Source organism: Podarcis erhardii, assembly GCF_964252035.2.
Source record: "Podarcis erhardii genome assembly, chromosome: 1".
NCBI lineage: Eukaryota > Metazoa > Chordata > Lepidosauria > Squamata > Lacertidae > Podarcis > Podarcis erhardii.
The window spans coordinates 14660252-14675226 of record NC_138497.1 but is presented as its reverse complement, the minus strand read 5'-3'; the positions used below and the strand labels follow the sequence as shown (position 1 = coordinate 14675226).

General features: G+C 40.2%; 1 protein-coding gene across 8 annotated transcripts in view; it reads right to left on the bottom strand.

The window, feature by feature from the left end:
- PPP1R13B (protein phosphatase 1 regulatory subunit 13B) overlaps positions 1-14975 on the bottom strand; it is a 73773-nt gene that overhangs the window by 20599 nt on the left and 38199 nt on the right. Inside the window, exon 1 of one of the 8 annotated variants that reach the window (XM_081858933.1) lies at positions 6332-6545. The exons of the other annotated variants lie outside the window; for them this stretch is intronic. Within the exon in view, the coding sequence (XP_081715059.1) occupies positions 6332-6370 (39 nt within the window). The 5' untranslated portion in view covers positions 6371-6545. Of the gene's footprint in view, positions 1-6331; positions 6546-14975 lie in introns of those variants that run through there. 8 annotated transcript variants of the gene reach the window in all.

The following is a 14975-nucleotide window of genomic DNA, read 5'->3' as shown; positions in this document are numbered from 1 at the left end:
TACATGATAGGCATCACCTTGAGGGATAAGGGAAGGAAACACTGGAATTCCTTGATGCAGCCCACACTACAGCTGATGGGTGGTGGGGGTAGAGGTGAGTGGGAATCATAGAATTTGTTTTATTTGTAGCATTTGTAAGTGACCCTATAAGAAAAAGTTCTCTGGGTGGTTTACAATAGATAATAAAGCAATGTAATCCAAATAAGATACAAAACCACCACTGTCCAATGCTTTCCTTTCCCCCACCAACATGAAAGCCTACCATTTACTTCAATGTGTGTGTGGAGGGGGGAGATGAGCAGCAGAACTGTGTTTACAAATCTAGAGGGCAGGTAAACACACCTCCAAGGTAGCCCAATGTGATCAGGCTACAACAGCTGAGGAACTGGCTTTACAAAGAGAAAAAAAGATGCCATTAGGAAGTACTGAAAATATCAAAATTTCCCAATGGATAATTTGTTTCAAACTGTATTCAGCTTCTCACTGTTTTTGTTCCTAAATGTGTGTGCTTTTTTCTCCTTTATGTTACGAGGTTATTTCCTCTTCTTATGGACTATTTTGTCCTCCAGAGATTAATGTTCAATATATACTGTCTTTGCAATCCCAGAATTCCTCTACACCACTCCTAAGAGTCCTAGAAAGGACACAGAAACTCTTACACTTAATAGCAAAAGCTGCTCAGGTGGGAAATCTTAGTCAACAAATTCTGCCAGAGGGCCAGTGAGGCCTTCACAAATAGCATCCCAGCTACTAAGAGCTTCCTTGCAAGCTGTTCTTTAAGTAGCATTTTGCTACTTAATAGGACTTCAAATGCAATTTCTAATGAGGACCAAAACAAAGCTCATTCTTCAATAAAAAGCTAGTAAATTATTTACTGGTTCCCCAAAGTCCTCCTAGAAATCCCCACTAAAAGGAAATGAAAGATCAACTACGTAAAAGGAAGAAAACAGTGAGTGGATAAAGTAAAAATGAAAGTACAAACGTGGTGTTAAGTAAAACAAATATAATCACATACATGAACAATACATGACATTATGGAATTCTGTTTGCATTCCTATATGCTTTCTATAAAATACAAGATGGTTTGACTATTGAACGTGGAGCACTGCTTTGCATGGAAGAGACTAAGGCAGCATGATAAAGCAAAACAAAGACTAAGGAGCAGAGACCAAAATAATGTGCCATCACAAGCCATCTGTGGGCACTGTAGTGTCCAGCAAGAGTAAAGCAGTGCTTGATCCCAGAATGTCCAGGAGTTTAATCTTTTTTTTAAATAATATTTATTAAGAGTTTCCAATTATAACAATATAAAAAAAACAAAACATCCAAATTTAAGATCTTATTTTCCGTAACATCTTTCCAGGACTTCCCCTCCCCTCCCCCTCTTATATTCCAATTCTTACAAATAAATTCAGCAATTTATTATCCCAAATTTTAACCTTATTATCATTAACCCAATTTAAAAATATTTTCCCATCTCCTAAGATCGACCTATTCCCTTCCGCGCGTTCCCCCCTTTAATATACATAATAGATTAAAATATAATAAAATAAAATATGATTTTGCAGCCTTTGGATTCCAAATTTCCCTCCCCCTTTTCCCCATATTGATCAACATCTGATGTCTTCCTGGAGCTCCCACATTTATTTAAACCATAGTCCTTTACCAGTCTTCTTTAATTTTAAATGTCCAATCTTGGAAGGAGTCTATCTCAAAAAGGCCCATTTTTTCCATCCAGATTTTTATATACTTGGGAGTAAAACTCCAATTTTATTTCTTAAACCTTTCAAATCTGGATGTCCCAAATGTTCCCACTTCCAACTTTGTCCAATTCTTATTATTCTTGTTGTTCTTGTTAATCTCTCTCCTCTTTCTTTTCCTGTTTTCCTGCACAAATGTTCTAATTCCAAAAGCTTCTAAATTCCACTGCAGAGGCTCTGTTATTCAGGAACGAAACATGATGCCAAGTCCCTTCCATATTTCAACAGATAAGTCTATTGTCTACTTTAGTGTGTTAACCTCTGAAGCCAAAATAATGTTCCATTTCTGCAGTTTCCCAGGAGATAAAAAGTTCTGTCAAATTCGATGCCAACAACTTGTAATATCCCTCGGCTCCTCTAGGTGGATTGTAGTAACTCAGTTCCCTTCCAGATCACGTCCACCAGTCAAAGTAACTTATTATTCCTTGTTTTAAACATTTTGTATCCAATTTGTAACAAATATAACCGGCAAAGTCCTCGTAACAAAGTTCTCATTTTTTGTTCTTCTGCTTTGACAGCTCTTTGACAGCTGTCAAAACCTCTCCTTGTCTTCTCCCGGAGCTCTAACTAAAACGCTCCCAGGTTCCGGGGGGGGGTTGCTTTTTGAATAAATTCCACTTTTCTCCTCCAGCTCAATCTTATAATTTTCCATCGCGAAATTTCATAACTTTATCAAAATAAGGTTGCGCTCAATCTTAGATGTTAAGTCCTTTACTTTAGCTCCTCTACAACAGGGGGGGGGGGCTGACTTCCTTTTTATGCCTCCCCCGCTCGTTCCGAATTCTTTAAAAATTTCTCGCCTTTTTTAATCCAAGTTCCGATTACTCACGGGTTATGCTTTTAAGTCCAAATTTCCAATGGAAGAAGTCAGCGCTCTCCGTCGAATGGCATGCGGCTTCGCTCGGCAGGGGAAGCGGAGGACTCAAAGCACACCCCCCCTGTCACCCGTTCCGTAGCCTTTAAAAAGGCTCCTTCGCGGGTTGGGGGGGGGCTCAAAAGGTGCCAGCCGAGTCACCATGTCCATGGGTTTTAGCGCCCATGGTTTTTAAGGGTCCCCGCGTCGCCGGCGCGGCAGGACCCAGCCCCTACCGAGCAGGCTCCCTCCGGAGCTCGGAGTGAGTCCGCCATTCGGCGATGGCGCCAACCCGGAAGTCCAGAATGTCCAGGAGTTTAAATGCCTCCAAGCAGTGACCCAGGAGCAGGATTTTCAAATGGAGATACTGATGCAGAAAAACAAAATCTTCCCTGAGAGGGAGGAAGACTTACATGAATCAATGGAGTCCCAAACCATCACTTTCAAAACTCCTTAATCTACTAGTATCCCATAATCATGTATACATAAATATATGGTTGCTTCATGTTTTACAACTACAGCATGGAAGCTTATGCTTAGGGCAGGCTGCTGTCTGCTGAAATGACTTTCACATCTCATAAAAGCAGAACAAAATGCAGAGAGAAAGTAACTGCAAAGGTAGTTGAGATGGCTACTTGCTCTTTCCACTAAGCTGGCTACATGCTCCTCCTGCTCAGATGCTTCTGTTGCCAGAGGTTGGAGCCAATGGGTTCTTTGGCTCTTTGCTGGAGGGATCACTGTGGGATATTATGCTTATTAACTGAACCATTTTTGTGTGTGTCTTGCATTGCATTGGGAGTGTTTTTATGTTTACTGTTTTTCCTATATCAATTCAAAAAAGTTTCAAATCTTGTTTTGGATGGTTGTTGTGACTATATAATAGAGAGGTGAAAACCATGTATACCACCCTGAGTTCCTTGGAGGAAAGGTGGGATATAAATGTGATAAATAAATGAGGGCCTGATCCTGGGGCATCACATGGGAATGAATGAAGGGCTTTGGATTCAGCTGCCTCTATCCTGCCTTCAGAATGCCCTGATTTAGGGCTTACTGCATATGAAAACAGTGCCAGCGGTAGATCTATGATTGCAAAATTTGACACAATCGTAACTGTGGCTCTCCTTCGCCCGTGTGGTTCATCTGTACTGGAAGAAAGGCACTTCTGCCCTATCTTAACACCACTTCCGATCAGCAGATATAGGGGTTAGGATTGTTGTCTTAGTCTTTAGATCAGTGTTTCCCAAACTTGGACCTCCAGCTGCTTTGGACTACAATTCCATAATCCCTAGCTAGCAGGACCAGTGGTCATGGATGATGGGAATTGTAGTCCAAAAACAGCTAGAGACCCAAGTTTGGGAAACACTATTTTAGATGAAACCTCATGCAGTGGTTTACAAATTTCATCCAGCCTTGATACCCAAATCAAAATTAGTAGCTTTATTTTTACTTCTTAAAATGTTTATATACCATCTTCCATATCAATCCCAAGGCAGTTTACAACCTTAAAGGTCAGTGCATTAAACAAAAATTTAAAACAGTACAAAAGTACCTTGGTTGTCAAATGGCTTGGCTCCCGAACAAATCAGCTCTCAAACACAGCAAACCCAGAAGTAAGTGTTCTGGTTTGCGAACATTTTTTGGAAGTTGAACATCCAATGCGGCTTCCGATTGAGTGCAGGAAGCTTCTGCAGCCAATCGGAAGCCGCGCCTTGGTTTTCGAATGGTTCCAGGAGTCAAACGGACTCCCGAACCAATTGTTTGAAAGTTTGAAAACCAAGGAACAACTGTATAATAAATACATATTAAAATGCAACTATACAGTCTGTAACTCAAATAGTTCTCAGGGTAAATTCCAAAGGTAAATAAATGTGTTTTCAGGAGGTGCAAAAAAAAACTCAACAAGGTTGGTGCCTGCTTTAAAGCCAGGGGAGATGGTTCTATAAACTGGGTACCATGACAGAGGAGGCCCTCCCCCTGGTTGCCACAAGGCATATTTCCACAGGCGTGGAGTGCATGAAACTGCACTCCACTGCGCTGAACACAGAAACCAAGTGGACTGCCAGAGTAGAGAAGCCCTTTCCTCTTCTCTCAGCACAGAAATGCAGCAGGCTATTGCAAGAGAGACGGACCCCTCCATCCCTCTTCTGCTAGCTCTCAGCAGGCTAGAGAACATTTTTGAAGGCTAGCAACTCTTGTGAGCTACCGTAATTAACAAAGCTGGACACACACAGTCCTCGCACAAAAATAAGCAGCAGATGGTCTGAAAAACTGGTGGTTGACTAACTTTAGGCAACCATTCTGCAACAAAATAAAGGTTAAAAACTGAAGTAAACATTTCTCCCCCACAAAAAGATGAAGCACAAGAACAGTAAGAATCAGAAAAAAATGTGAGGAAAACCTCACTTGCAGTCTGATTCAATTTTTAAGTTGTGTATAATGAAGGCTTTCTACCTTCAATTATTCCTACAGTTATAATTTTACACAGAGCTCACACAGTTGATCCTCAATACTACATGCAACATATAAATTTATGTTATAGGCAGAACTTGAAATGTGCATTGCTGGGGGTTTTTCCCCTAAAAGCAACCCATGAAGCATTTACAAATTCCAACAACAAAAATCAAGATATTCTTATGAGAGATGCCAAAAGAACAAACTGTTCCTAGCAGGTTGTGAAGGCTATCAAAATTTGACATTCACATTCCACTGAAGGGTCTGCTTCGCTACCCACAGGTCTCTGACGCACTCAGAGCTCCATTGTTTGCCTTGGTGGAGCCCTGATGTCATCTGACTACAAACTATGGTTTTGGCAAGGATCATCAGTTACTGTCACATTAGGAAGCACTGATGGGATTTTACAAAAATGAGACACAGAAGAGCATCAGGTTATGTACGCGGAAAGCTAAGAATGTTGGCTTTCAAAATGAACACAATCCTATTTTTAAAAAGAATAATCTAAGTGCTAGATACAGATAGGTAGCCGTGTTGGTCTGCCATAGTCAAAACAAAACAAATTCCTTCCAGTAGCACCTTAAAGACCAACTAAGTCAGTTCTTGGTATGAGCTTTCGTGTGCATGCACACTTCTTCAGATACACTGAAGAAGTGTGTATCTGAAGAAGTGTGTATCTGAAGAAGTGTGCATGCACACGAAAGCTCATACCAAGAACTGACTTAGTTGGTCTTTAAGGTGCTACTGGAAGGAATTTGTTTTGTTTTGACTAAGTGCTAGACTCATTTCAAAGTATATTTTTCACAATGAACTCAATCAATCAAGTTATTATCTTAAATTCTTATAGTACTGCTCTCCTGTTCTTCATAATACGTTATATAATAAAAGTTATATCATGTTAATCAATGTCATATTAATATTATATAACCTGCAGTATATATAAAATGATAGCGCGTTCAAACTCATTAGCATTTGACTAAACGTAACTTCCCAGTATACGTCTATGGAATTAACTTTATCCTGTAAAATAGTCCGCAATAGAAAGTGGCTACAGACAACGAAACTATTTCCAAAGAATGCAATTTCACACCCTTGACAAAAGATAACAAAATAACAAACCAGGACAGTGGCTATTAGTTACAAACATACTTTCTGTAACATTACTGTGTTTACTTTGGACACAAATCTTTACCATCTGTGTCTTTCACAGTAACTATTTAGCACTGGGGAAGAGAAAGGGAAAGGAAAAACAAACAAAGATTTAAACCTGTAGTTTTACTCTCAGCTGCTTCCTTTCCATCCACATGGCAAATGATGGTTGAGGGAGAACAAGCCAGATTCCTCTTCAGCCACAGAACTGTACCGTTAGAACCAGTATTTTAGGCCTCCAAAGAAGGACAGCTAAGCCTCTGAACATCGGAGAACTCTGTTACAGAAGAACCCTCCAGCAAGCAGCTCTTTCTTGAAAGCTCTACTTAATCACTGAAGTTCCTGCTTTTAATCTCAGTCATTATAATTCACAGCTAAAGCTCAAACAAAATTGCAGATGAAGTTCAGGAAAGTTTGAAGTTCTCTTGTTAGATCATGCTCAGTGAGAAGAGAGCCAAACGTTTCGTTAGTCTTTCAGAGCTCTCTCTGGTAACTAACTTTCTGCTGTGCTCACACTAGCTATTAGTAGATCTCAAAATGACATCACTCACCTTTCACAACAAACCTGAGCCTATCATATGTAAGACATTAAACCTTCTTGCTCCCACCAATGGAAAAATGCACCTCCTACTTTTAAACATATACTTAAAATACTTAAAACAAGACCTTCGGCAAAAGATATATACTCCCACAGATTCCATAAATTCACTCCGGGCTTAACATTCTGATGACTTATACACATTTCTTCTTCGTTGAAATCTGAGGAATCTCGCTCTGCAACAGAGCACCTAAAATGGCACTAGTTTGGTAGCAATGAACAAAAACCTTTTGTAAAAATAGTATTTGGTGTTTATGCCTGCCCCACTGTTGCACATAGACAAAATTCCTAAGGCTGCTCAGAATACAGCCACTGAATATATTATTAAAATAATAATGCAGTCACTAAGCCTAGCATCTTAGCCCCAGCTTAGCCCAGCTTTCCTCAAAGCTGTTGCACTACAATATCTACCATTTCTGACCACTGGCCATACTGGCTGGGGAAGAGGGGGACTGACATCTGGGGACCAACATCTGGGGGCCCAAGGTTGAGGAAGGGTCTGCTAAGCTTCTGAGTGTTGACTCATCTTATTACCTTCATTTTCTAAAACAACCATTAAGGGCTGATTTACACTTTATTTGTCAAAGATGTTTGCCAAACAGGTGTCAGTGTTTAGAGCAGCAAGCAACATAACAATGAAGTGGGTTCAAAAAGGGCATTTCCTGGCATGCACCCATGTGGTTTGTAAATACATAATCCAACTTCATACTTTGTAATATTTGCCTTCCCAGACACTGCTGAACATGCAGCAAACACCTGTACCACAAAAAGTGTGAATCTGAGCTAACTCTTAGTCCCTCATTCAGAGCTTTCAGGTTGCATTTTCCCCTGCAGCTTTGTTGGTGTTGATGTACAGTATGACAGGACGTGTCCTTCTTGGGCACCACAGTTCAAGAAGGAAACTGACAAACTGGAACGTGTCCAGAGGAGGGCAACCAAAATGGTCAAAGGCCTGGAAACGATGCCTTATGAGGAACGGCTAAGGGAGCTGGGCATGTTTAGCCTGGAGAAGAGGAGGTTAAGGGGTGATATGATAGCCATGTTCAAATATATAAAAGGATGTCACATAGAGGAGGGAGAAAGGTTGTTTTCTGCTGCTCCAGAGAAGCAGACACGGAGCAATGGTTCCAAACTACAAGAAAGAAGATCCCACCTAAACATTAGGAAGAATTTCCTGACAGTAAGAGCTGTTCGACAGCGGAATTTGCTGCCAAGGAGTGTGGTGGAGTCTCCTTCTTTGGAGGTCTTTAAGCAGAGGCTTGACAACCATATGTCAGGAGTGCTCTGATGGTGTTTCCTGCTTGGCAGGGGGTTGGACTCGATGGCCCTTGTGGTCTCTTCCAACTCTATGATTCTATGATTCTATGACCATTCCGAGAGGAATAATTTCATATCAGCAAGCCAAGTTACAGCACCCCTCCTGATAAAGTACAGCTACAAATACTGAAATAATACCCTTCTACAGTGCATACCATGTGGGGGAATTCACCTGGCCCACACACTAGATGCATGTCCTTGCACAAACCATGTGTCACAGTTCTCTAGAACTGTAGGAGAACAGTCAGTACCTGAGACAATGTGAATCATCCTTCCTTATTTATCAATTCAGGAACAGGGAAGAAAATAATGGCTACTCACACAGCTTTTAAGAGGAAGGATTTGCCAAACATTTTCCTTGTGAACTTACGCTAAGGAAAAGGAAGCAGTTTAAGTATACTTTCAGATGACAGTTTAATGGGGAATCTATGCATGTCCACACAATGCCATAGGCACCAAAATGCCAGCCCATACTTCTGAAAAGATAAATCTACCCTCAAAGACACAGAACACATGACTACCCTCAAAGATTCATGGTGGAGATGCTTCATCCTACACCAACATTTTCAATTCTTTATGCTTCTGCTCTACTAGCAGCAGAAAATAATGTCTGGCTTGGATCCAAAATGCTATCTCTGAAACACCTAAAAAAAATGTTCCTGAAGGTTGATGCTGCTCAGAGGAGCCAGAGATGCAGACCTTTGCATGCAAAAGGAACCAGGTTCAATCCTTGGCATCTCAAGGCAGGGATGGAAAAAGCTTCTTCCTGAAACATTGGAGAGCCACTGTTGTCAGCGCAGGCAATACCAAGTTAAGTGGACCAAATCATCTGACTCAGTATTAAGGCAGTTCCCAAGTTCCAGAGTGTTTAATAGGTGGTAAGAGCATCTTTTTTTTAGTCCAATGACTACATTGCCTGATGTGCAATCTTTCAGCGGTTGCATGACGGTGGTGGGCAAGGCCAGAGCCAAAAGTGGGCAGAGCAGTAGATGTTCCTTTTACGTTTGTACAGTAGGTTACATTCCAGCCACACAAACGTCAGAGGTTTCTACACGCACATCTCTCCATTATTCATCCAGGCAAGCGAAAGGCATTATCACAGTTCAAAGACACATGCCAGCCAAGCAAAAGCACTTTAGGAGGGCACAGATCAGAACTATGGAGGGGCTTAGGCCGGGGTGAAGTCCAAGGACTGTATGGAGGCCCCCAACCCCTCTACAGAAATGAGAAACACTTTCCCCTCCTCTAATGCATCAAGGCTTCATGAAATCTAAGCCACTAAAGAGGCAAGACATTTGCTGGGCCTCAAGCTTGGGGAAATGGAGTGTATTCCTCTCCAAAGTATGGAAGCTATTTGCACAGTCTCCGTGTTTTGCGCAATGTTTACTTTGACTGTGCTCTGCTATGACTTATCAGTCTGCTCCTGGGGCTACATACCAACACTCAAAACAGACTGTACCGTGGCATAAACTAAGCCTTGCTCTTTAGAGTGATAGAAGGTGATCCCTACCAGGGCAAGAATTCCTTTTCTAGGTCAAAACTAGAATTTCATATTTTGTAATCACCTAGCTGCCAGTTCCTATAGCAAGCAGACTGTGCTATCAATGTTTGAATCAGATGGAAGGAATATCTAGTTCTGCTGGAACTAGAACACTATCTGCTCACAATGTACATGGCGTTATTGTTCACTTGATGGTTTCATCCACAGCTCTGTCTTTTTAATTAGGTCAGAAAATGCCAGCAGCACAATCCATTTGGAAAACCGATGATAACACCAGTGCCCCTTGCTTAACTTCATAGAAAGAAACAGGCTGATCAAATTCAGATAAATCAAGCACAGTTTTTGGAATTAAAAATAAAAAGAATATGCCCGGTGAACTATTGACACAGGTTAACCCTTTATTTCTAGATTGGAAACTTTTTTAACATTACTATGATATTATAAAAAGTATGCAATCATTTAACTTGTACTAGTAAAGTGGGACTCTTTACTGTTCAGAAAATCATCATCCCATTTCTGTGTCTATCAGATTTTATCTGTAAAATATACATTTTCCCATATAAAGTAAGTCCCAAAAATTAATAGAGCTGCTACCCTATTAGCATCACCCACCACCAAATGCTGACACATTTAGCTCAGTCTACATTAATAATATTTTTTCCTTCTTTCTCATACCCCACCCATTTAGCTGAGTTGCCCCAGTCACTCTGGGCAGCTTCCAACAAGCATACAAAAAACCTAAAAGCTTCCTGAAACAAGGCTTAGGACTACTGAAAAGACTTCAGATGCCAGCTTTCAGATATCCTATCATTCACAACTTCTAATTCAACCACATCTGTAAGAACTTGATTGTTCAGTGTGGCAGTGTTGATATCAGGCAGGTGCCTTAGCTGTATTCTTTTCAGTGCCTGCTGAAGACATTCTTATTTAGACAAGCTTACCCAGATGCTTAGAAAGTTTGGATGTGTTTTAATATGTTTTAGTCTCTTCTTTTTTGGTTTTAACTTTCCATATGCTTTCAATTATGGTTGTAATTCTTTTAGTGATTCTTTTAAATTTTTTTTGTAAACTGCTTTGAGGTTTTTTTTCTACAATCAAGAAGCTTTCATAAAATATATAAATAAATAAATTTACAAACTGTAAATGCAATGTCTTTCCTCTTCTTTAGGGGGGGAACTATAGCTACTGAGGCACTGGGACATATACAATACAACACACAAATACCCTACAACTCTCTCTGACAACTGTCTACTGCACAAGCAAAGAAGTATCACTAGTAATCAGTTCCAACAGCTAAAAGCAGTTTCTACAAATTAATTCTAAAGCAGCTATAGAGAGAAAGTGGGGTGGGTTGTTTATAGCACTTGTAAAGTGATACTTACAAAGGTACTGAGAATTAAAACTGGTAAATAAAGATGTGGTTTTCATTCTCCATTTATCTAACTTGAAAAACGCAAGGCAAAATGTTCTGACTTGTTTACCATAATTCTTTACTCAAAAGCAGTATATGAGTAATAGAAATGCCTCATCAAGCAATACAAACAGGCACAATTTCTATAAATAGAAACGTCTGAAACTGGATTTTTCTGGATATTAAGTGAGGAAAATGCCATCTTATTTTGATATGCTCTAGCCCACTAAATGTTAAGACTCATTACATGATTCTTAAATAACATAGTGACTACTTTATAATTTGTTTTTCCTGACACAGTTGTATTAAGGAAATATTTATGGAGAGGATGCAAAACATCAAAACCATAAAGGTATTTCGGAAAACAAAGACAGTGAAAACAGCCTTACGACTGAATATGTTACCATGAGTCACCATAACATTGCTATGTCCTGCTTGCATCCTCTCCTCTATCCTCTTTTTCAACAGTTTAGCTGAAATTCAGTAAATAATGACACAAAACTTTACAATTTGCATCTTGCATGAAACTAATATGCCCCAGCTCCTGTAATTCAACAAACATTTTCAGAGTTAACTATGGTTATTAAAACAATTTGTTTCTATACCATTAAAATTCAGTGGGAAACATCAGAGTGTGTCAAGCATGAAAAAGAAATAGTTTCTTTAAAAAGGAAAAAAATAGGAAGAGTAATTACCTGCTGGCAACTTCCCCATGTAATTTCAAAAGAGCAAACTTCTATTTTGCTGCATTGCCCGTCAGCTGTGAACTCTTGCATTTTTTCAACATGCTTCAACTCCATCTCCCCACCCATACCTAGCCCGGATTTCCCAAACACAATAACTGCTGTCTACAAGCTAACTTGGCACATAGCCTTCAAAATCTTACAGGAGGTAAACCCTCATTCTCAATTAGTGAAAAATTAATCATTATCAGGTAAGTTTTGTAGCTTTTTCTGTCGTGCACAGAACCTGCCCTGCCCCTGCCCCTGCCCCCACAATCCTTTATCAATAGGAAAAGCTGTCTCTCTGCAGTCATCAGCAATCAGCAAACAGAAAAGGCTAGTGGATTTTGCCAGCAGTGAAAAACTTAATCATGACAAGATCAAGCCATCTGTCAGGTCGAATCAGCTTGATGCACTGCACTTTTCATATTCATTGAAGAATGTTGAATAGGTTCTCCTTTTGCAGCTGACTCTGGTTTAAATTCAAAATACAAACACTTTGCATTTAGTCTGGAAGAGAATGGTTTAACTCTGTCTTTCTTTGGTCATATTAACCAACTGTGTGAATTTGCTTGTCAAAACAAAGTAGGAGGCCATGACTGCCTCCCCTGCACATGCTAGACCAGTTTTTGCTGTGCAGGATAACAGGGTACCATGTTGACTGGCGTGCACCGACACCTGCTCTCTTATCGGGCAAAGCAGGATGTACAAGATAAATATAACATACTCTGTGCTACTTTTTTCAGACTGGAAATGGAACAACACATGAACCAGCTAACAACATAGAACACAAGCAAAACTATTAAAGTCAAGGGGATGCAATGAGCCAAAAGCACCAGTCAGTTTCAATAAATTAATTTCCCACCCATCCCAACCCTGAATCAAAATAATAAAATTCACTTGCTCATGCTTTTAAAAGACAAGAGAAAAACAAATTTAAAGGCTTTGGTAGATTTTATAGCATCCAGAATGACTCATAGTTGAATGCTTTTAGTCCTCTAAAAAAGCAAACAAAAAAACCCAAGTAGGATAATAATGATTACAAACTAGCAAAATGGAGTTCCACATAGATATTTTGTAGCTGTACTTGTAAGCGGGGGTGTATATGTATGTGGGGGGGGGGCGGTGTTAGCAAAAAAAGATGCCACTGGAATAGTACTGAAAGATGGATAGATTAGTAGTTAAAGCACACTTACCAGTAGTTCTGTACCACAAGAATGGATGTATATTTTATTTTTTTCAAGAGACTGTCTTCCCCTCCAGCAACATAGCAAAGCAATAAAAGGTCTAACATGTTTTCAAAAGAGAAATGAAACTAAAATTGCCAGGAAGAATCTCAGTAATTTATCTGCTTAAACAACCACACATATTAACTACCAATTAATCTCAAGGACATAAAAATTATAAGTGATTGTCATTTGGATAAGCGTTTTCTATTCTTGAAGCATTTACAACCAACGGCTTTGATATTAACTTCCCCGAAAAGAGTTGTGTTTATAAAATGGGGCTTTCCCACCTCACCCTCCCTCTCTGTAGCCCTCTGAAATAATAAATTGTTGTTGTAGTAGTAGTAACAACAAAACAACAACAACAACTTGTACCTCACCCATCTGACTGAGTTGTACCAGCCACTCTGGGTGGCTTCTAACAGAATATACAAAAACACAATGGAACATCTGACATGATCCTTTATGATACAGGGCTGCCTTCAGATGCCAATGGAAGGTTATATAATTATTTCTCTCTTTGACATCTGACGAGAGGGTGTTCCACAGGGTGGAAGCCACGACCAAGAAAGTTCTCCACCTAGTTTCCTGCAACTTCACTCCTCACAGTGAGGGCACTTCCAGAAGGCCCTCAGAGCTAGACATCAGTGTCTGGGCTGAATGATGGGGGGGGGGAGACGCTCCTTCGGGTATACAGGGCCTGAAATCCACTACTGAGGACTGGGAAACCCTTGGGAACAAGGGAGATATAGGGCATCTGTTCAACACCCCAGTCCTATGCATGCTTCAATAGAAGCAAACCTTGTTGAGTTCAGTGGCAGACTTTGCTATCTGCTAGGTTTGCTACCGACTTGGATGGCCATTACTGATCTACACAGCAATTGCTTATTTATTTATTTTACATTTATGCAAGTGGGATAGACATCAAAAAAGGTACAGTGCGGAGTACTCCTGTTCAGGATGCCAGGTACTCCAGTCTGTTCCCTGAAGATACCTTCCTTCTGTGCATGGATTGGTGCTCTTTTGGCTATAGAAGACCAACACTCATAGCTTAAACCGTGGAAGCAGAGGGATGATTGTTTTGTTTTATATTGTTTGAACACTGTGAATTCCTGCTACTAAGTGAAAAGGAATGCTGTTATCCCCCGTTCCACTATGCAGCAGTGACATGGTATCACAATACAGACCCTGGCTTCAATACTAGCAAAAATACAACACGAAAAGGAAAACATCAGGTTTTGTAGTCTGCAAAGTCCCCCAGAGTGTCAAACGCTGAAGCCGAAGCTATACTTTCATTTGAACATGTTAAAAATAGAAGCCGCTTCCCCCATGCCTCCACACTGCTTTTAAACAAACACTTCATCTGTTTATACCATTTCCATCTGAATGATGGGTTACAGGCATATTGTTTGCAGGCTTATGTCATCCGAACAGGGATGGGCAGTACATAACATGCTTTGTTATGTACAGGGCAAAAGGTTCAATCCCCAGAATCTCTCTTGAGAGCCAGTTTATGCAAACAGCAGAATCAAGTGGAAATGTTTTGCTTGGACCTCATGGCTTTAGGATGAGGGGTGAAATGGTTACATTGTTCATCGGGTTGGGAAGGGGGAATCCTTGCACACAGAAAATAAGAATGTGAAGGAGAAGGGCTTATCCTTCCCCCTAATGCACTGTTTTCCTACATCAAGGGATTTTCTTTTTGCAGAGGAGCATTTATGCCTCCCTCTGCCTGAAGCCCTTCCCCCCACAGCCTTCAGCGACAACAGTCCAGGAAAAGCTTTTTCACTTGATTTTGATGATTGCAGAAAATGGACAAAAAACCCCCTGAAGAATAACCTTTTTTAAGGGAGGAAGGATATTGTTTTGTAAATAGTTGTTTTATTGAATTGGTTGTAGCCACCTTGGGTTTTTATATAAAGGTTGTATTCTATTACTTTCTTGATGCTGTTTCAGTTTTGGTTTATGACATGCTTTTAAAAGTCAA